Source organism: Poecilia reticulata, chromosome 9, assembly GCF_904066995.2.
Source record: "Poecilia reticulata chromosome 9, P_reticulata-male-v2, whole genome shotgun sequence".
Taxonomy (NCBI): domain Eukaryota; kingdom Metazoa; phylum Chordata; class Actinopteri; order Cyprinodontiformes; family Poeciliidae; genus Poecilia; species Poecilia reticulata.
The window spans coordinates 20,927,282-20,950,991 of NC_088838.1; the positions used below are offsets into that span (position 1 = coordinate 20,927,282).

Below are 23,710 nucleotides of genomic sequence, written 5' to 3' on the forward strand. Positions count from 1 at the left end.
TTTATTCAGTGGGGAAAAAGTTTAAAAATAATTGTTTTAGACAAAGCCACTGATTTTCAATTACTGGCAGTCCCTGCAATAAGTTTTACATGAATATAATTGAAACATTTTGATGTACTGCATGAAACATTTTACGGAAAAGAGTTAGAGACTTTGTGAAAGAACCTATTTCATTGATGACAACGTCATGATGTCTCACAGACAAAATAGGCACATGGTGGGATTTGCAATTGCAAATTCAGGCGGTCCTATTTATGCACTCTGTTCTCCAATTATTTTTGTAGATTTATAATTGGAAATAAGTCAGGGTAGTGGACATTTTCTAGCTGTTTGACTTTCTTCCTCTAAAATCAGTTTACAGCTTCCTTATCTGTGTGTTTGGAACTATTATTGCTTGAAAACCAACACTTGTTTAATGTTTAGATTCTTATTAAGAAAGGTTTGTTTTTTGATTTGGTGTTCATTTTAAGTCACTTGTTCCCATTAGAAATATTTGAAGTGAGAAAACCATTAACGTGTTAAGTTCTTGTTTTAACTGTTGTGTTTTATGCACAGCGGTGACAACAATTCTTCAATTAACTTCGCTGTTGCTGTATTAGAAGCATTTTTGCAACATTTGCCATCCCGCTGATGGTCACAGTTGCCAACGCTGCCCTGTGAAAGCAAGGTCTTGCTCTCTTCATGTCGTCTCTCCTTTCTGCTCCTGCGGTGTCTGGCAGAGACACTCTTTCAACAACAAATGGGACTAAACCTGCCCTGAGACTGAGGCTGCATGAGAGTAAAAACTGAAACAAACAGTGTGTTTCACAAACAGTGTGTTTCACAAACTGTTTTTTTTTTCCCAAGGAAAATAATAATTATACAAAAATCTAGACTTATTTCATGTGACTGAGGTCAAACTGTTGTGTTTCTTAGTTTATGATCATTTGTGTACATAAACATCACGGCCATAGCTTATATATGCAAGTGTTCATTCTGGCAAAGCCCTCGATATATTATACATAATTTGTTTAGCTATTCTCATCTGATCCAGAGAATAACTCAGTTTAAAGAACAGGAAGTGAGCAACAGCTGCTGAAGGGTTTTAGATTGAGCAGGATACAGAGGTGTGTATGTACATATACAGAAAGGAGCATGAGTAACACGGTGGGAGGAAGAGGTAACCTTTGACAGAGCTGAAGGCACAGAAAATAACACAAATATAAAGACATATCGCATGAGAAAAAGCTGAATTTTGGGAAAAAAAAGTCAGTGTCAAGAAAAACACACTACTTGACAATGTGATAAACTGGAGAGAAACTGGATGAGGAAGAAGGCGTCTGGTGAGGATGTGTGAGCTAAAGGCATTCCAGGTTTGTGTAAATGTAGATTGGTGAAAATGAAGGATTTTTTTTACACAAAAGAAAGTAGAGAAGATCACAGTAGAAAGGTTGCAGAAAAAATGATGGATTAAAGGAGTGAGTTTGTGCTGGCACTCTAGAAGACGATTCTGAGTGTAAAAATAATCTACGGTAGCCACCTGAGAGGCTGCTGTGTCACAGTGTGCCCTAGTTTAATTTAAACCCACCGCATGTGACACTGTTTCTTTTTTCCTGTTTTTAAACCAGATTTTGTCCCAGTTAAAGTTACTTACTGTATTTTAGAAGAAAGAAGAGAGAAATCATCTCTGAGTTACTGTTAGAGGTCTATTGCAAGCAACAGTATGTTACTTTCAAAATGTCTTGGATAGCAAGTTTTGTACACACTGACTTGAATTGACATTTGCATTTATTACCCGTGCTGCATCAGAGATGGATATTTTCTTTACAATGAAATAGTCGCCACTCTATCAAATGTGATATAATTATAACTTCAGAATATATAATCTGGTGAGTTTTAATGTTATTATGGGCTTGTGCCTGTGCGTTGCAAAATATAAGAAGGTGAAAGGGTTATATGTTTTCAGGAAAACATAAACAGATTTATCAAAACCGCTGAACAAATTCTTTTATTCAGGTACATCACCGATACAGGTTTTTCTATCGACGATGCTGGCGTTTAAAATTCAGGGTGACCGACTGTTTTAAAGAAAGACCCATGCTTTCTTTTACTTAGTTAAAAGTTTTTTTAGTCCCAAGTTTTTTTAACGTGCTCAAAATGTTCCTGCTTTCTTTCTCCTGATCTGCACAGTCAGTTTACGTGAGCTGATTGAAGCAGTAGTTTATTTTTCCTTTTGCAGTTTTATTCACGTGTTGGTGCAGATATCTCATATTACTCAACATTTCTGTGTTTTTAAACTCTCACTTTAGAACAATATTATTTTTTGAGTAAACAACAAAGTTAAACACCCAAAGGTTATTGGCTTCCTTGTCAGTGAGAGTACATTTAGATTCAAATTTGACATTTTTCTATTGCAGTATTTCCGCACAATATTTTGCCTATGTTTGCTCGACACAAAGCAGAACATCACAGGGTAAACAGAGTGGGTTCAACCCACGTAGTTTAAGTAAAGCTCAGTAAATTTACTATACAAAATTCGTCAGTAATTCATGTTCCTTTTCCTCTTATTTAAACCTTGTGCTGCATTTATGTCGTCCACTCTTAGCATCAGCTTATGTCAGGTTTATTCATGCTTTTTTAACATTAAGCACCTTAAACGTCTTTGACAACAAGTCTCTGAGCATTCTGCAGATGGAGCATCCATAACCAAGTGTGTACTAGCGTTCCCTTGGAGGCTGAGAGCTCTCCTACTGCTCCGAAACTTGATTGTATCTACACATGTGGTGCAGCTTATCTTAGTGTGTGTTCAAATGCATGCATAGTCTGTAGCTGTTCCACCCGTCTTCACATCAATTCAATTCACCTCTTTGTCTGTTTGTACTCCCACTTTATTCCCACAAGTTCAGATTTTGTCTCTTCCTCCTTTATTGTCTTCTCTCCTGTTGAAAGAGTGAAATGAACAGCACCTCCTTTTCCTAGCACACACTGAGGGTTGGATCACTTATGTGCCCAACATGGCAGTGGAATTTTTAAACTTGCCAGTGGTTAAAAATGGCAAAGATCCTCCCTTTGTCTGTCCTTAAATTTTTCTAGCCTTGTAATTCACACAAACTTCCCATATGCTGCCACAACTTTAGCAGTGATATCAGAAACAATTTAGAGATTTTATCAAATGTATCATCAGGACTTGAAACTCTCTATCTCCCATAAAATTTCCACTCCCCCATATGATTTTTCCTCTGACAGATCTCCTTGGGTTAGATCTTCAAACCTGTAATTGTGAAATTTAAAAAGGCTTTTTTACATGCTAAATTATTCATTGCTCCAACATCATATAAAACCTTCTCTGCCTTGGGCTAATTGCAGAAAGAAGAGTTAGACTGATGTGATTTCCACACAAGGGAACAGAAAAAAAAGTTTCCTTCTTATTAGAAGCCGTATCAAAACATTTCAGTAAAACTGAGCATCTTCACTTGATGGTGTGCCAACTGAAAAATTTAATAGCTATAAAGGCTAGACCAGATTAGCTTTACAGTTTCAGAAAAGTCCAGCATGAATCAGAACACACTGGCTAGTAATCCAACATAAAATATTTAACTGGACTTGTACAGCTACATTCACATGTGGTCATATATAGTGTGTGTGTTTTTTTGCCTACATATAGTAGAATATATCAACAATTTTGCATCTCCAATGCATTTTTGCACTGCAGGCTTGCATGGCCCTATTGTACTCAGGCCCAAGTTGTGTTTGCTCTGACCAAAGTGTCGCCTCAAAAGTGGGCGGTCACATTCCTGCTGAAGCTGCCTAGGCCATCTCTCCCGATTACAGAAATTTACCTCAGCTCAAGCTTTAATTAAATCAATCAAAAAAAATTCTCAAGTTCATTTTATTATCATGAAGATTTGCTGAACCACTGATACGAACCTCCTCATTCAGGTATTCTTTCAGACTGCTGATCACTTTGATAAACGTTCCCTGATTTCAAAACTTTTACTGAAGATGCCCTTGTAATTCCAGTCTCTAGTGGGACAGCAAAGTGTGGATTCAGCCTCCAGATCAACATCAAAGATACATTTGGTTAAGCACAAGCAGGTGCACATAATTTATGTGCCATCTTTTAATTTCATTGTTTGTATGTAGTCACTGGAGCCACAGTCAGTGTTTTTTTTTTTTGTTTTTTTTGTCACTGTGGAGTAGAAAGCTACAAGTATTCATCTTCTTGATGTGTGATGGAACGATGTAGAATCTCTATTCATCTTCCTGAATATTAATTCAACCGCATACAAATTAAATGCAATTATATATGATTTTATTTACAAACACAATCACAGACATTGAAAAAAGTCTAGCACAACGTCTGATCGAGAGATCTGGAAGATAACTTATCTTTGTGACCTCACTTTGATGTTTAAAAAAAAAAAGTCTGGGATTTGAACTTTGTGACAGTGCATTATCCTGCTGAGGGTAGCCCTGATAAGATGGAGACACTATGGTCATAAAAGGATGAACATGGTCAGCAATAGCACTCTGATAGGAGTGTTTATAAATTGCTTTCTTGTTGCTAAGGGGCCCAGAGAAAAGTTACCCTACAACATTACATTACTGTTGATACACAGCCTTATGGATGCATAACATTGCGTTATGTCAAGTTGTAACTATGTTATTTGTGATATGCTGTTAATGGTAACAAACAACAGTTTTATCTAATAAAGTGTTAATGTGTTAAAAAAAACCTCGTCTTTTTTGGATATTTATATTACCAGATTTGATGAAAACAAACTCAAGGTAAACGCTGTGAATGTGTGTTTTTCTCAAAATTGTGCTCTTGGTTTTGACACATAAAGTTGCTAAAATGAAAATAAAAGACAACATAAGAAGAAAATACTTTATGATTTTAATTACATTTTTGAGTAGATTTCTGTATTTAGCTATCCAGAAGGTCTTTGTATTGGTTATTAGTGTGTCACTTCATTAATGAAAAATTGAGTCTTAAAGTCAGTAGGGCAGTCAGAGCAACAAGGCAAGGAGGTAGATAATGAGATCAAATCTTTGAGCCTTACTTAGTATTCTGGCATCTGTATCTGCAAGTTTTCAGTTTAGAATATTTTAGCTCGGCACTCATGCAATAGATAACCACAGTTAATGAGATGCAATATAAACTGGATTTGGTTTAAATTATCCAATAAATAAAATTATGATTAAATGCTCTCAAGAGAAATTGTCTATGCAGTTCTAAGGGATAAATGAGATGAGATTCAGAATTAGTTCCTTTTTTATTGCAAAACTGATTGTCGTTTTATGAATTTTGAGATAATATGCACAATGAGTCTTCTAATTGCAGTTCAGCTATAGTTGATTTAGTTTTCTGTCTTTCTTGTAGTTTTTCTCTAATATGACCAATAAATTTTGGCACAATTACTGTTAATACTACTACTAGTAATAATAGTAGCATCACTGTAAAACATGACATGAGGCCCGTTGTCTTGGGCTCGACTTTATTGCTTTTTGATTTGGGTCTATTTTCTAAAATATTTTCTAAACAATAATTGCTTTTCAGACACCTCAACAAATTGGCCTAATGTTTCAAAGAAAGCAATGATGGGAGACAATAATGGCCAAGTATGGTGCAAAGGCAACTGTAAATGTGGTGAGGTGTACACTCTAGCTTTGCTGTTTCACAAGAACTTGTCATAAGAGTTGCAGTGATAGATGCTGAATGTCTGTCATAAAGATATTTGTTTCCTATCTTTCTTCCCAATGTGATTTGCAACGTGTTGGTAGAGTAATAAGAAAGAACCGCTGCATTTCTAACGGTGTGGTTCTCATAAAAGTTAGGAAAATGACAGATTTCTGCTAAAACGGTGCGATGCAATTCATCTCTGTAGCCTTTCAACTGGGTACTGATTGCAATTATTAAGAGGTCTCAACTTCTATACGAAAGCACATCTTTTCACCGAAGTGGACGCACTTCAGTGATTCTGATCTGATTTATCCCTTCAGAGGCCATTCCAATCACATTAGAAATAAATTCACATGCCCCACTTTTCTTCCACAGCCTTCTATATTCAATTCAGCCTTGAAAAATTGGTTAGAATGCCACCTGATGGGAGATTTAATTCTCTGCGTGGCGCTTCTTTCGACACTGGAGTAAACTTTGTCATTTTTACTGTTGAGTTTGTTGATCGGATTCCTGCATGAAATGATTTTTGAAGCCTGCTGCTTGGTACAGTATCAGCACTCGAGCCAAATGACTACAAGGTTAGGCTATGGATAATTTTTCTGACAGTTCCACAAAAAGTTTGGTACACTCACATAAGGTGCAGACGGATGCTCGATGTGTGGATTTAACCAGACAGCTCATTTAGTTTAGCCTCCATTCCTATTTGGGTGAGATTAATTTTAGAGGCTGACTAATGTGGTAATTGTCGCAGCATGCAGCTGCTTTTCCTGTCCAATCTAAACCTCATGCTAGTCATTTTGGTGCTGCCTCTGTCTAAGCAAGCAGTGGAGAAAAAAAAAAATATTTCTATTATCTATAAATAACGTTATCTTCTGTGTAAAGGCAGGGAAGCGGGGGGCCATTCTGATTCAACACCAGTGGGTTTTGTTTTTGTTAATTGTTTTCCTATTTGCGCTTGGAAAACGTATGCTATTGGTTTTATCATTGCAGAGGCACTTAGCAGAGCTTTTAGTTTGTTAGCTTTTGAGGTAAACACAGACCTCATCATTAGTTGGGCATATAAAATGGGGGAAGTCAGGAAACAAAATCATCCTAACTTTTCTCCTTACTTATTGCAGACTTTATGTGTGTTGCCATCTAAATTCATTCACAGTTTCTACCACATTTGTTGCCATCAGGTTTGTGTTGAAAGTACTTATTGGCAAAGTTATAAGGCAGGAGAACAACTTCTGAAAACTTCTTGAGAGTCAAACGTTGCCCAGTGTTTCCTACTCCTCTGTAAGAAAAGGAAGTCATTAGCGGTCTGGGGCAATCAGTCCCCAAAGGTCTGTGTAGCACCAAAAAGAGAATCTAAATTTCACAAAGATGGTTAATGGAACAACAACAAAATTGTCTGACCACTTTCAGGTGTTTGGACTTCTGATTTTCTGACCAGCTTTATACTATAAATGGTCAGAATTGCAGCATTCATTAAGAAAGTTGTGCCTGCAGCCCTCTCTTTGGTCATTCTGTTATTCTGATAAATGAATCAATTAGCTTTTTCCAGTCCAGCACACATTTTGGCTTTTTCTGGGGTCTGGCCAGCTATTTCATTTTTTTTTTTTCTTTTGATGAGATTTTCTGTACTTGATGTTACGATTCCTGATTTTTATGTGTTTGATATGATGATTACCGATTAGCGCTGATCTGTAAACAACAGCACAAAGAAAGTAAACACAAATTGTATCAATTAAACAACAGAAAAGCCCTGGGCAATAGAACACAGGCTCAGCTCAAAGAAACACCAGAGAGAGCAGGCTTTAGGCAAGCTATGCCCTGGAGCATCAGTCCTCCCCTATGACCTAAAGTGCAGCAAACTTAATCAATTTTATTGAACCTAAAAAATCACTGTTGCTGGTATTTTTCATTGCAATTAGTAAGCAACAGAGAAAAACACAAAGGAGACAAAATTTTGAGTGGAAAAGAAAACATATGACAGTAGAACAATTAGGAATTAATAAATTTTTACCCCACCACATAATTTTGCTTGGGCAAAAGAAAAATTTGTTCTAGGGTACCAAAGGTGTTGTCATTTTCATTGGAATTTTTTATTTTTATATTTTTAACCACATGATTTCTGAGGGCCTCTGTAATCATGCACAGGTAGCATTTTTTTTTCTTCACTGAATTTTGATGTACCTCAAGGAAATGTTCCAGGGTAGGTATCTGGTTTTGCATTAGCAAGGTCATTTAAACGGATGGGGAAGTAGATATATGCTTCCCTGCGGTCTCTCTGACTCTCTGTGTGTCCTTTAGCAAGACAGCTCCCCATAGTTTCAGATCATCATACCCAGCCGCAGGCCCTCTCTGTCCTCTCCTTCGCTCCATCACTACCCCCACCTCTACTTTTTTTTCCCAAGTTTCCCTCTTCATTTTCCTCCTGTTATCTTGCCCCTCTTCCCTTCTTTTCTAACGATGCCCTTGACGAGGTAATGACTGCCTGTCAATTTGTTCTGTCCATCTTTTCACTCATTACTTCTCGCTTGTCTCTTTCTTGCTCACTTTGTTATTCTTTGCCGACAGTTTAAATGCCTTTCAATTTTAAGAAACAAATTGAGTATTTTTAACAAAAATTGCTTGGTCTAACTTCTTACTTTTGACCTTCATGGGAGCCTTGTTCTCCCGTTTGCCGTCATCAAAACATGAATCGGTGGTAGTTGCAAAACATTGGACAAAAATAGTGGTCATTTTCAGAATATGCATACTATATTACACAATATGGGGAAGCATAAACAGAATTTTTGTTTTTGGTACATATATGTGTGTGTGTGTGTGTTATTATTCTATATTGTATGTCCCCTGTCTTTGTTGTGTCTATTTCCTTATAGTAATGTTTCATGACAACTGAAGGTCATATTAAATCGCTGTGTGCTTGTGATGGTGCCCCTTATACACATGAATCTAATCACTGAGCTGCAACAAGAGGAGATCGCTATTCCAAAACAGGCATAAAATGACAACTTTATTACATGCACACAAGCAAGCAATCCTACCTTCAAACAAACTCAAAAATACAAATAAAACTCATGAAAACATAAAACCAACTCCTTCTGCCATTGTTATGTTTGAATATGGCACCCAGGAATAAATCTCGGCTACCTTTGGGTTTATGTCTAAAACAGTGTCTTTTCTTGTGCTCAGGATCTCAACAGAGAGGAAACCCTCCTGCAGCAGCTGAGAGAAAAAGATGAGCTGATTCTCAGACTCCAGAGTGAACTGGTAAGATTGACTTACAGGATAAACATAATTAGCTTGACTGTAAAACCAGGCATTTGTCCTGGTAATACAGGAATCCATGGGGTCTTAAAAGTCAGAAGTCTCATATTTAATCACCTCAATTTTGGGGGCTTTGAAAGTCTTAAATTTGCGTAGATATGGTGGACCTAATATGACACAGGACATGTAATGGTGCGTTCACACCAAACACATTTTGACCATCAGGCGCATCTGGTTTACATTCAAACTCTATGTGGAGGCGCGTCGAGGGCCGTTGTGGTGCTCTTTGAGCATCTAGCGCATCGCCATTTGAACCGTTTGGAGCGTTTGACACGTCCAGCGCATCAAATACTTCACATAGACTTTGAATATAAAACAGACTCGCCGGACACTCAAAACGTGTTTGGTGTGAATGCACCATTAGAATGTTTAGTTCCTATGGTAACCATGACATCATCAGTGATGACATCACTCTTTGATGCATCAAAGGAATCTCTCTCTTGAGTGTAGCACACAGACTGTTTTTTCAGACCTGTTTCTTATAAGTTAACTTGTAGGTTCCTGTAACTTTTAAGTTATGAATCTTCTACAGGAGCATTACAATTATTTGAAGGCACAGAATCAGCCCAGTAGGTTCACATTCTCAGGTGAGAGACTCACCTGGTGAAAGGGACATTTTTCGGTACTGGAATTGCACCAAGGATAAATTACTTTAATCAAAGCATGTCATGAATATATGTGCATATATTCCATCTTAAGTACATAGCATAATAGCTTTTTGGTGCTTTTTACACCACTAGATGATATAACATAAACAGCACTATTCAGAGATCCAATGAGTATATTGCAGAGGCCCTAATGCCAACATCTCCAGAAAACATATTAAAGATTGTAGCATGTGTTACACACATCAGGGCTGGTGTTGGTGTAACAGATGCTGATTTTCCTGTAAAAAGTCTAGAAGAGGTAGGAGTGATGAGGCAGAAACAAATCTGTGCTTCACTAATCCTCCTGGAATCTGTTCTGGTTAAATAGTTAACATTTCCAAACAGCACCATATCTGATATTTCTTCAAAATAATCATTGTGTCCACTAGGGCTGTATAAATAAATCGATTCGACAATATATATCGATATTATCCGCCCTCGGAAAGTATCGATTTGTCATCCGCGAGTATCGATCCCTTAAACCAGTGGTTCCCAAACTTTTTCTCCTGCACCCCCCCAGTGGTTTCCAAACATTTTCTGCTTTGATTTGCTGATAAAATTAACAGAGGACACAGATATGGTAAGTGTGGAAGCGTCTACTGTATCAAATGGACATAGGAATAACAGAGTTTGCCATTCTAAGGTAAAAACCCAGTGTATACAGCGTTCTTTTTTTCTTCTTCATCCAGACGGCTTCCCGCGCCCCCCTGCAATGGCACGGCACCCCCCCTTCCTTTAGGGGGCGCGCCCCACAGTTTGGGAACCTCTGCCTAAAACCATAGGGGTTTTAGGCATAGGGGTGTTACGCCGTAACAGCCTTGCTGTTACGGCGTAACAGCAAGGCTCCGCCTCCCTTAATCCCACCTTCAACTTGAGCTTAAAGTGCACATTATAAACTACACACCAGCTTTTTAAATTGTGTTAATAGGCCAAGTATAACCGGAGTTATGCTAAAATTAGTAAACCATATTTTTCCGAATGTCAGAGAAATGTCAAAAGCGCCGCCATTCCCCGGCTTTTCCGATTATGTGAAAGGGAATGAACTTCCAAACGTACAAAACGAAACGGAACATTAGATTGCTGTGTTTCTTCAATAAATAACGATGGGCTGTATTTTGTTGCTGAGAAACGAAGTAAAGTTGCGCAAGTAACCGTGAAAGAGAAGCGGAACGGAGAAGCGGAAAGGAGTAGCGGCGCGAACGGAGCAGCTGCAAAAGCAGTGAGATCGCAAAATTAATGCAAATTTCGACTGGTAGCATTCACTTCATAATTAGTTTTTAGCTTAGCGGTTTCTGTTCTGTATATAAAGGATTACCTGAAGAATGAACATGGGTTGATAACATCTGAAGCGGGCGCGCAGCGGCGCTGTGTTTTGAGCAGGAAGACAAAGAGGAAAAAACCCCAGCCGGAATCCGCGGCGCAGTGAGGATTTCCATGGTAACAATGCCTGATCTATCATTTCTATTAGCAACAGACAAAGAGTATCAGAGACTGAGAGAACTATGAGATCCTGGCAGTCTGAGAGGCAGCTACTCAGAGATCCAAGCAGGGGAATAGCGGCGCTGCGTAGCTGCAGGGAGTCGATCACTACGCGGTGAGGTGGAGCCACTACTTTAGCAGCTAGTAGTAAACAGCTTACAGCCACGGCTAACTCCGGGAGCCACGGTAGAAAAGCCCTTTTCCCCATAGTCCAAAAGACTGCATTTGTGGCAGCATTTTTACTCCAAAATGCAGCCACAGTGTCCAAAAGAAAAAACATAAGTGCAATCATTTGCATATTGAGAGTCTACAGAGGCTGATAATCTCCCCACTCTGCTCCTGGATTACCGTTTAAACTTTTGAGTTTTATGTCAAATCCACATGAATTAAATGACAGAAACTAATTCTCTCACTGCATCTTTGATTCATTTTGTCCAGCTGCAGACTGTTAGACTGTCCAATCAGAGTCAGGTATTGTGTAGTTGGTGCTTTTAATCAGTTTTCAGTTAACTAAATTCAAGTCTATGGAACACAAAATGTCACTAAAATCACTCTGTCCTTCTAAAATCTTTCAGAAAATCGTAAAATGCACAGAATCGTAGCGAATTGTATCGCTCAACAAATATCGTGATACATATCGTATCGTGAGCAGAGTATCGTGTATCATATTGTGAAATTATTGTATAACTACAGCCCAAGTGTCCACGATATTTTCTTTGTCATTCTAGACAATATACTGTAATAAACAGTTTTAGATCCTTTACTACAAAGGTACAGCTTATGTCACACACTTAAGTCTCAGAATAACCCCCATCTGCTACTGCATAAAAAATATACAATATATATATATATTTTTTTCTGTATACCAACATTTTCACAGAAAGACACAATATAGCTAAACAGATTCGACTCATGTAAAGAAAAAACAATCTTTTCCAATCGTTTCAATAATATTTTCCAACAACTTCCAGAACCATTTTATTTCAAAGCTGATATCTGTACATATAAAAAGATTACAATTCAGCTCCTGTACAGTAGGTTTATACCTCAGCTAACTAGAACCGCCTTCGCTCTTTTTCCTCCCAGTGCCCCTTAGTTCAGTTGCTATGACAACAGTAAATAAAACACAAAAGGAAAAGGACTAGTAACGGAGTGTTGCACCATGTCTGTAGTTCTAAAGAGCAACTCAGAGGGGCAGACAAAAGTCTACGTCTATTTTGAGTGGCACTGTGCTGTGTCAGACTTTTTGTTTTGAGTTGAATTTGACTTGTTTTGTTTTAATTATGTCGCCACAGTTTCTCGAAATGCCAATAAAAGCAATAGCTCCCCTCACGGGACTGAGCCGCACGTTTTGATGTAACTATATATTGTGAAGGGGGCACGAGCCACATTAACAGTACTAGGAAGAGGCAGTTATTTTGAAGTGTAGAACAATAGGTGCCTACTATGCAATACATGGCAGGCAACATGTATTGCATGGTGCCTGCCATAGATTTAGGAGGAATCTATTGTCAGATATTTAGACCTTTCCAGTTACTTATTTAAAAATAAAAAAAACTCTGTTTATAAAACTTTCTTCTTATTATTTGTTTAGACAAATTAAAATCAAAAGTTTCTTGTTTATGTTCCACTTCCAGCTCATTTGTCATGAGAGTGTAAGATTTATAAAGTTTGGTTTGAATTCAGACATTTCAGTCGTTGGCTAAAACCAGTCATCAATCACTGTAATGGAGCTACTCGCATTGGAATTAGCAAACCTTGGAATATAAGAAAGGGGCTTATATGCCAGAGTCAATAAACATAAGTAGACAATGTTTAATCCAACTTGCAAATGTCATTAAGTAAATTAAATATAAGTTGTCAACAAATTAAATAAGTTATCTTACTTAAATTAAAGTTGTTTTGTTTTTTTCTGGAATTGTTGAATTTAAGTCAAAATGTTCTTAAATAAGGTATTCGGAAATCTTTAGTTTACTGAAACTTGCAGAAATACTGTTAGAGATGTAAAGCAAAACATTTTAAGTCTTTAAGGTGCTGAAAAGAAGACTTACCTGGTACAAAAATATGGATGGTCCTGCTTTTGCTGCCAAAGTAGCCCTGACCAGTCAAGGCATGGATTCCACTAGATCCCCTGAAAATTGACTGTGACATCTGGTCAATAGAAATGATCAGCCTGTTAGTTGTGAGGTGGGGTCCTCATGTTACTCCAGCAAATCCACCAGATCCCTAATCTACCACAAGAGAACATACCACAGCACAACTTTACCGTGTTTCTTTCTTTTTTTTTTCTCTTTTTTTTTTTACTATTTTATCTTAATGGCAGTTTTATCTTGTAAAATGCTTTGATCAACTTTATTAAAAATGACTTTGACAATTGGTTCGAGGTTCCTGAGTAGAACATTGCCCAAAGCCTCAAATGTAAAAACTGTTCTTTCTTCAAACAAAACAACTTTGAGGAAATCTACTACGATCAAGAGTTAGAGTTGTTCACCTCACCATTCAGTTGTTACGATGTCAACACTGATCTTTATATTAGAAGATGTAAGTTTAGGAAGTAATTATTAATTAAGTAGTTAATAAATTAACTTACCAAACTTCTATTTTGTAATGCATGCCAAACATTTTTACCTGACAGGGTTTGGTGAAGTCAAAGCAGGTGCATTGATGGCTGGAAGATGATAACCAGACTTGTTGCACGGTTCTGGGAAATTTGAAGTGATTTTGTGCCCTGACATTTTTCTGTGCAATTGTGTTTTTCTTTGTAGCAGATGCTAACCATTTCAAATTTTGAAGTGTGTAAAAACAGGTTCTGACTGTAAAACTGAATAGAAAAGTTCAGCAAACTTAGATGTTTATCTTTCTCAGCAACATGTTTATCCTTGCCATAGAAGACAGTGGCTGGGGGAAAGAAATCCACCATTAAAGATGAGGGAAAAGAAATGCAACAATGGTGCTGTAGAATTTTCACAATATAAGTATCAGCTGAAAAAAAAAATTATTTCTCTGTCTTTGTATATATAAGCTGTTCTCTCATGCGTGCACAGTTGAACAGCAGAATTGTTGTACTCAGACTGAAATTTCTCCCATAAGAAGATAAAGAGCCAAGGATGGAAAGCAATCCCTTAATTCCGTCTTGTTCTATCTTTCAATACTCATATAACATAACACATTTAGTGAAAAATATATTGTATTACTGTATTTTTCTAGTGTTTTTGGTACCTTGATTTCTGGAACAGCTACTGAAATGCTCAATACAGCAAAATCTATCATCATTTGTCATCCGCATGTCTGTAATTTGTCACCTGTTCCATCAAAGTAATGGAATGCAGACATTATGCCAAGCCTTTGCAGAATAATGTGTCAGTGTTAAAGCAGTGAGCGATGCCAGTACAACCCACTGACTTGAGTCTCATACAACATCTGTTTGTTTGATCACTTTTTGGCACCCGCATCCATTTTTTTTGTTACTCTTTCATCTTCCTCTATCACCCCGGTTTATTTCCCCGTCAGCAGCCTCTGTTTTAATCTGTTTTCCATTTTAATTTTGTTTGGTGCAACTGATGTGGACCTAATACTAAAATCAAGCAAATTGGCTATCACTATGACATTTATATTACTCATATAATTTCTCTCTAGAGCAATATAATTAGTGGTGTTGTGTGCTGTAGCGATAGAGCAGACGCCCCTTAGACGGAGGGTATAGTTCTTGACTCAGATGTCCTGGGTTTCTGACCTGCAGGCCATTGCTTCATGTCTTTCCCCTACTCCCCATTTTATGTAAGATTTATGTCAAAAAAATGCCACCAGAGCTACAAAAGACTTTACAATAACTTTATATCTCCTGCTGACCCTAATAACTTAAGAACCAGTTTTGTATTCAGTGCTTGTTGTTATATTTGTTGTGTTCAAATTTACAAAAAACATTGTCTTTAGACTTGTGTCGCTATTTTAAAACCACCTTTTAATGAAAATGAATTCAATTTTCCATCAGATTAAGTCTGCTCATTTATCCTAACACATGGCCCCCCTGCCTACCATGCCCCCTCCCCGTCTGTAACGGCAAATTAATCCTGAACAAATTAGAGTTAAACCATCTGGAAAAAATGTTTTTAGCTTACAAGTACATGTATATTCCTCAAATGGGTTTAGTCTGAGTCCCCTACAGCTAATGTGCGGTACAATGAAATACTCAGCCTTCCTCCAGAGAGTTTTTCTGACGCCATGAGTGTGAGTGAAAGGAAAATTTTGTTGCTGTTTTCTAAACTGGCTTTGTGCGGCCATCTGGGGAAACCTTCCTTTTACTATATGATTGCAAAAATTCATCAAAAGTTTTCTCCTCTTTTCTTCTCCTTGTTTTTATATTTGTGTTTTTTTTACCATTTGCTTGCAAAAGTGTAGGACATGTGGTCACTTATGTATGCTAAATTCCCTTGAGAATCTGTGCATTTGTGTCTATAGCTGTGAGAATATAGTAATTCAAGCTCATATCTGTTTGAAACTCTTAATAAATGCAAGCATAATCTTGCAATTTTCCTAGAAATTCTGGGTCCTTAAAATATGAAGGAATGATAAATATCTTAAAATTTTTGCATATTCTGTATTTGTAAATGCATTATCACTTTCTGGATTGTTTCCCTACTGTAACCACATCTTGTTTCTATCTGTATGTGATAACCAGGTCTTCTTCAGATTTGTGAAACTTCACTGTTGTGTTTGCATTATATGCTTGGACTCTGGTTGGATAGTGTAGTGGTTCTGCTTTACACTGCTTTAAATAAAAAATTATTTCAAAGCAAAGTTAAAGTGTAGCATCAGATGTAAAGGGCAGGCTACAGACAGTTCTCTTATTCTGTAAATTGGCCAGTGAAACCCTATTTTATTATCTCAGAAAAACTCTGATTCACTTTTCATAAGTTTTCTGTTGGTACTTTGAATGCACCATTAAGCTTTAGAAAGCCCATTTTGCTTTTCATGTAGTCAGACACGATTAATGGAAACTGCTGTTTTTAACTGGATTTGTGCAGAATTTGAAGAGGACTATAAATGCAGGTCCAGAGCTGGAATATAAACGCTTTTCTTTTATTCCCCTTACGATAAACCTTGTTTTAATTTGGTTGATTAATTTTTATCGAGGTTAATCAATTTCTCCATATGTCATATTCACTGCAACTTTCAACCCGTTCTGTTCTCCAACCCATGAGCGGCTCAGGGAGAAAATGTCAGAATGATTAGTGACAACATCGTAAAGTGCTCCCAGTGGAAATGGTGCAGGGTTCCTCTTAGGGCTTGCAACCTTCGTTTTAAAAATAATCACGTAGAGGTAAGAGAGGAGTTGGCTGGTTCTTGGGTCCAGATAAAATTGCTGTATTTTGTCGAAAAGTGCCAGTGGTTCTCTGACTACAACCATCTATAAATCTGCCAGATAAAACCCATTAATTATCTCCTTGAAGGATCTTTTTGCCATGTTGGCCAGCTTTACCTTTCCATTTTTATTAATTCCTCCCCACTTAAGCAGTGCCGCCTTATGCCACTGCAATTTGGCCCATTTTTTATGACATTTATGATTTCCAGACAAAATGCTTGATGTTGTTTTGGGTTGCTTTTCATGTTCCTTATGACAATTTGCAAAGCATGGATACATGCTGTGATGCATTGCTATTAAAAAGTATTTGCCCGCTTGCAGATTTTTTCAGATTTTTTTTTTCACACTTAAATGTTCCACATTATCGAGGCAAAGCAAGTTTATTGTATAACACATTTCAGCAAAAAGGGAATTCAAAGTGCTTTACACGATGACAACATAAAACATTACATTGCAGTGGCATAGTAAAGGAAAGAAATGAAAAGTTGGAATGCAGACTAGAATTTATGTCATTCCAGTTACAAATATAGAACAACTCTAAACAGATGGATGTTTAACGTTGATTTAAAAGAATTCAGTATTTCAGCATTTTTGCAGTTTTCTGGAAGTTTGTTCCGTAAAAGAGGAACATAAAAACTGAACTCTGATTCTCCATGTTTGAAGGTTGATGCAACAACAGATCCGTGATGTTTTGTGATGCAAAACTAGCAAAAGTATTTTCTTTATTCTCTGAGCCACAGGAACCCAGTGTAAGGACTTTAGAAAGGTGGCGACGTGCTCCGTTTTCTTAGTTTTAGTCAGATCTCGATCAGCAGCGTTCTGGATCACCTGACTTGTGAAGACGCTTTTGCAGTAATCAAGCTAATAAAACTACATCTAAACAGATTCACAAGATCTTGCTAGTCCTTTGATCTCAATTTTCCAAACTAAAGAATTTCAAGAACAGATTCTAAGGAGTAGCCAGTTGACCAAAAATAATAAAAAAGTTAATTGATAGCTCCATGAGGAGGTGACAAAGGAACCCAGAGCAACATCTTAAAGCTCTGCCGGCCTAACCTACCTCCGTTAACATTCGTATTAATGATTGAACAATATGAAAGAGCTCCAAGAGGAAAAACACTAAAATGAACACAACAGAATGATCACATATGACAAAAACAGTTTTGCTATAAATTGAGGACAAAGAAATGGAGGAGAATTTTTTTTTCTCCTCAAATGCTGGTATAAAAGTAATGCAGCATTTCACAAAAACATGATCACACCTGCAGAAAGTTTTTGGTGGTAGTGCTATGGTCTGGGCCTCTGAGGGTACTTTACTTCTTCAGGATTTAGATAAATTATCATTATTATATAAATCATGAACTCTGCTCTTTATCAGAAAATTCTGAAGGAGAGTGTTTGACCCTCAATTTGTGACCCTAAGCGCAAGTGCACTTGGGCTATGCAGCAGCTCAATGATCCACAGTACACCAGCAGGTCATACTCATAGAGGCAAAAAACAAAAAAAAAAAAAAATGAAATGCTGTTGCATGACATTAAATAGTTCATTCAGACTTGAAAACCCTCTAATGTGCCTGAATTAAATAAATTACTCCAAGAAGAGTGGGCCAAAGACCTCCACAGTGATGTAGAAGACTGATTGCCATTTATTGCAAACGGTTTGCTGGCAGTCGGTGCCTTCAATTTTGGTAAAACCAGTTGGAGGAAATAATTTGTTAACATACGACCAGAATGATTAGGTTTTTCCTTCAACAATTACAGTCATCATTAAAAATTACTTTCTGTATTTACTCAAATTATGTTTAGTATTATGGTAATTGCTTGAAATATTACGACTCTGACAAAATGCAAAAAAACAGTAGAAATCTGTGAAGGGGGCAATACTTTCTTCAGAGTGCTGTGAGTGGAGGCAGTCAACAGGTCTGCAGGGGGAGCAGCACCTCTCATTTGTTTGTATTTGATGTTTGTGGGTGGTTTGTGGACATGACTGATGCATGTGTGTTTGCTTTGTATGCAGGAGAGCACCAGAGCAGCCCTGAAGATGAAAGACTGCCAAATGACTGATCGCACAACGCAGACAGAACACACAGGGGCAGAGGTAAGATGCTCACAGACAGCACACTGAGTGGCCCTGTCAGACTGAAACACCAACACGGCATTACACACTTCATTTTCTGACACTTTCCTAGCCACGAAGCAAAGCACAGTTTTAATACACATTTCCTTTTTGTTATGCTATGGCCCAACTCATATCGACTTCTCTTAATTTTTTTCTGTTGCAGTCTAAGTTTTGCTCCAACTCCATTTTCTCTCTCCCAACATGTTTTGCTCTGTATTATAGTCCGCTACCTGCTCCTCCCATTCTGCCTTCAAAGTCCCGCAGTGCTCAGAAAGAGTGCTGCTTCCTGCCTGCCTGCTCAATGCCCTCAGCTGACATGGCCTGTTTGGCTTCTCTAAAGGCTGACAGTATGGGAGCGCAGGAGACTTAATGGATGACTGTCTAAAAATGGCTGCCTGTAACGGAAACCGGAGCAGAGTTTTTGGGGTCTGTCTCCTCTTCTCCCTTTTCTTCCTTTTAAAACACCTTTTCTTCATCTTCCCTGCTCCAAAGGTTCTTTTATACCTTTAATCCTGGTGTGTATAAAGTTGGCAAGAAACATTGTGAAACGGAAAAAGCGTTGCCATTGTGTGAGCGAGTGGGTGCACAATACCCACACAACACGCTGACTTATCCACACAGATGCAAACGCACACAAAGGCGGTGTTTGAGTAAAATCATGCAGCGTTGAGAGCAAAATGAAAAGCATTATTTGGATGAGACAGAAATAGATTAGCATGACCAAAATAGAGGAAGAAAAAGAAAACGTTTTTTGAGAGTGCATTTTTTATTATTACATTATTACCTTGTATGTTTCTTCATTTTATTATTTGTGTGAAGACCAACGGTGTACAAGTTCTGCATTTGTGCACGTAGGAACCTCAAGTATAATTTATGTGAAGAATATTTAAAAACCATGTGTGCACAGTTTGTTAAAACCGTAAAACTTAATGCATTTTGCTGGAACAATTTTAAGGGTTGTCACAAATATCTTAACTGAAAAATGTGCCATAAATTGTTATTCAGTTCCCTGTACCATAAATAAACTCTTGTGCAACTAAATACTTTCAGAAGTTGCCTAATTAGTAATTGGAGTCCACCTGTGTGTAATTTATCCAGCTGTTCTTTGAGGGTCTCAGAGGTTTGCTAGAGATTTGTTAAGAAATAGCATCATGAGGCCAAAGAACACAGCAGATGGGTGAGGTATAAAGTTACAAAGCTGTTTAACCTTACGGTAATCTTAAGAGACGGGGTCCGTTGACCACGCAAATTTTTTACCCTGTGCACATCCCAACGGGGTCACACTGATCCTGCGTGTGTTTTTATGGGTTTTTTTTGCGCAGATTTAATGCAATGGTCTTGGCGCGACTCTCAGGAAGAGCTCAGCAGATGATATGATTGGACAACAGGGGAAGCAATGAGGGTGTCCTGTCAGCGTTTCAGCTTGACTGGCAGGCAAATCCCCAAAAACTTGTAGCTGTACCAATAGTAGAAAATCTTAATTCAGAGGAGTTAAAAAGAGATATACACCAGACTTTACAGATTTTAATTTCTACATAAACTCTTACTAGAATTTTGAAAAGAAAAACATTACAAAACACAGTTTTTAATGTTCCAAGGCAATGTATGTTAAAAAAAATGAAAATACACACATTTTATGATATTATGACAGTCAGACGGATCAGCTGAAACATTTAAAGCCAAGATTTTGCCACTGCATCTCCTTTTGAAGCCGAGGCTCAAATCCAGGCGTCTGATTCATACAATAATAATGAGGCCTGTTTTGAATGTTGAAGTCTGAAAGATCAGTTTAATATGTTCTGTTTATGTGTTTATTTTAAATGCTGGTGGTGACAGGACAAGATCTGATAGAAATATTTCACAAAGGAGCTGGCTTGTGGGGATGTTAGCTGCACAAATAACATTATAGCCTACAGATAAAACATACTCAACATCCAGAGATGGGAAGGGAAATGTTTTCTGCCGCATGTTGAATGCGTAGTAAATAAATGTATGTGATATTAGTTAGAAGAAAAAAAATACCTACGGTAGATTAAATGGATAGTCTTAACATAAAAAAAGATTTGAGAAACCTTACATTTCTGTTTTGGTGAAAAGTAAAATTCCTCAGTTCAACAAAATGTTGACTAAGTCTACAGGTTAGCTATGCACAACGAGGCACAGAGTGAATCTTGACTCCATAATTGCTGTGCAGCACATGATTGCTAGTGACACTCCCCCTCTCTGTGATTCACAATAAGTCGTCAAAGCAGGTGCAAACAAGACAACTTCTTACCGTGGCTCGGGAGAATGCCACTTTATTGCTACATCCGAATTCAGGTACAGCTCTGAATCCTGTAATTTTGCCACACTTGTCATCAGTCATCGTACCAGTTTGTTTTTGTACATCTCTCCCTTTCTGCATTTTATTTTATTTTATTTTTATTTTTTTTGCATTAGAATACACCACAATGTATGAATTGTATGACTGCATTGTACTCCAAGTGCCGGGACTGACTAATGCATTTCTTAGGTAGTCTGAATAGGACCACAGGCTATTGTGTGCTCGTTGGTACTTAAGGCTGAAGAAAGCATAAGTGTGGGAGTCTTGTGTGAGCTCCAACATCTGAACATTTGTTTGTGTGTCGTTCTGTTTGTTGCTGTTTGTATTTGTTGTTCTGAAGCAGCCATTAGTCCTGGTGTGAACAGCAAAGTTGATAAAAGGCTGTTTTGTCAAAGCAACTTAAGTGTAAAATATTTACATTTATTACCCAGACAGTACAATTTGTTCATTGTTATGTCTTCTGGCCTCATTAATATTATGAGCCATTAGCACACTATAAATCAGGTTTACCTACCTCATCACATACTGCCTGTCCATATATTTAGTTTTCCTTTGGACTGGAAGCCCAGGGGAAAAAGTTAGCTGCTGAAAGGTTATAGTTTGTGAAGTTGTTTAATGCTCTTAAATCTGATATTTTCTTTCTTTCCTTTTTACATTCTAATTAATTTAAATAAATGTAATTAAAGTTAATTTCTGACAATTAACTTGATTTGCCTCACCAGGAGCGTCACAAAGTGAAAAATATGCTCTATTTCTATTCCACCACCAATTCAATGCATTTAAAAGAAATTAAGCTCAAAAGATCCAATCAGCGGTATCCCCTCTCTGTGGTGAAGTGGTTTGATTAATTGGTGAGTAATGATTTGAATGCAAGAAGTGTGGCTAAGTGTCTCATCTGCTCTGCAGGTAGAAAACTGTAATATTAGCATACAAGGTATACTTCATTCATGCAGTCAGTAAGTCACATGCAGTTTTTGCTTCGTAAACCCTGGAAAACGTTTCAAAAGTTTACATATGCTATGTTGGATGAAATGTTTAAGGTTTCTTTTGTGTTTTCCTTTTTATATTTTTTTTTCTGGAATTTGTCTCCACTGAACTTGAATTTTTATGAATTGACCTATGAGAAGCTTGCATGCCATGACATCATTCTCTGAGGAAATTATTAAAATTCAGCATAGTTTCTAATATAAACTTCTGAACTTGAAGACGGTCATAATTTCTGAAAACCATTATCTCTCTCATTATTCAGCCATTTAAAAAATGCAAATAGTTTTGCTATTATGTATTTATATAATGTATTAAAACATCTGGTCTTGTCTGTATCTGTATTGAAGACGCTCATCAATGAGTTTTGAATTTGAAAATTGGACAAAGTAGTTATTTCTTGCTGGTTTTGTAAAACTACGTTTACAATGCTATATCCTTGGTTTTAAATGGCTTTGCTGCCTATCGTAAGACTTTGATGGAGCTATAGAGACCTCCATATGTAGGCCCCTCTGGAAGATGAGCTCTTAATTAGAGGAGCAGCTGCTTGCCCGCTAGCAAGCTATGCTAACAGCACAGGTGACTTAACTCAGCAGTAGCTTCCAGCATGTGTGGCCTGATTTTAGCCTCCCACCCCTCCCCATGTGTGTATGAAGGAGATAAAGGCCAAATGCGTTTTCGACTAGGTTCAAGACTTTGTGGGAGACGTTGCAGCATGTAGCAGGGCTATATAGGTTAGCTACCCCAGTGCATCAAGGACAGTCGGTGAGCAACCAGAAAAGTGTGTCTACAAGTGGGGCAGCTATTTCTACTGCTTCTATCACTTCTCAGGGTCGAGCAGTTCCCTCTCTCTTTCTCCCTCCTACTTGTTCTCCTTCTTTTCTAGAACGTCCTCTCACCTTTTCTCACATTGTTCTTGTTCTCTCTTCTTCTGGCTTCAGTTTGACAATCCCTGAAAGTGAACAACCTAGTCTGCAAAAGTTTTCTTCTCTCCCTTGTTTTCTTTGAACATTGTGTCCTGAGGATTTGCACCAACTTTTGCTAGGTACATTTTCAATGTTCAGGACATTAACAGGTGGCAGGCCGGATATGTTTTAGTCATTGAAAGGAAGGCCACAAAATGTAGAACAGATAGGTAGAGTGAATGTTGTAAGTTCTGAAAAAATTGATTATCCTTTGAAATACATTTTTGGATAAACTGTTTTTTGCATCCAAAGAAATAAAAAATAAAAAATTAGTAAAAAGGACTGAACTTTTATATATTGGTTTTCCAATCATTTTGACCACTCAGAGCACTAGAGTCACACTCACACATTCGCACAGACATTCATACACAGATATGCACATCGGTAGGCAAGTTGGGGTTAAGTGCCTTGCCCTGGGGCACATCAACATGTTGGCAGGACGAGGCTGAAATCGAACCTGCATCCTTCTGGTCAACCACTCTGCCCACAGTCGCCCTATAAAATCTACATCACATTTCAATATCTTTTTTATATATATGTATATATAATTTTTTAGTTTCTATACATCATAGAAGTCATAGTTAATATGCATTTCTTTACTGATATTATGTCAGTTTTTTTTATTGTTTTATTGTATACACAGTAAACTAAAAACCATTGCAAGAACTGCAGTAGAGAATATGTCAAAATTCTCCAAACAGACTAAAGCGTACGGTGAACTTAATATGGCCTTTTCTCAGATTTTGAATGCACATATTTCACTGTTCAATTTTTAAGTACTTTTTGCACAACTTCCTGTTCTTTTACAAGGAGCTAACATCAAAATTCATCGTGGTGATTGATCCACGAATCAA

At 37.5% G+C, this 23,710-nt stretch overlaps 1 protein-coding gene across 3 annotated transcripts in view; it reads left to right on the plus strand.

Annotated features, from left to right (window-relative positions):
* Positions 1-23,710, plus strand: part of ccser1 (coiled-coil serine-rich protein 1) — a 146,906-nt gene that overhangs the window by 61,012 nt on the left and 62,184 nt on the right. For all 3 annotated transcript variants that reach the window (XM_008418423.3, XM_008418422.3, XM_008418421.3), the window contains exons 9-10: positions 8,843-8,920; positions 18,483-18,563. In XM_008418423.3, the coding sequence (XP_008416645.2) occupies positions 8,843-8,920; positions 18,483-18,563 (159 nt within the window). The remainder of the gene's footprint in view (positions 1-8,842; positions 8,921-18,482; positions 18,564-23,710) is intronic.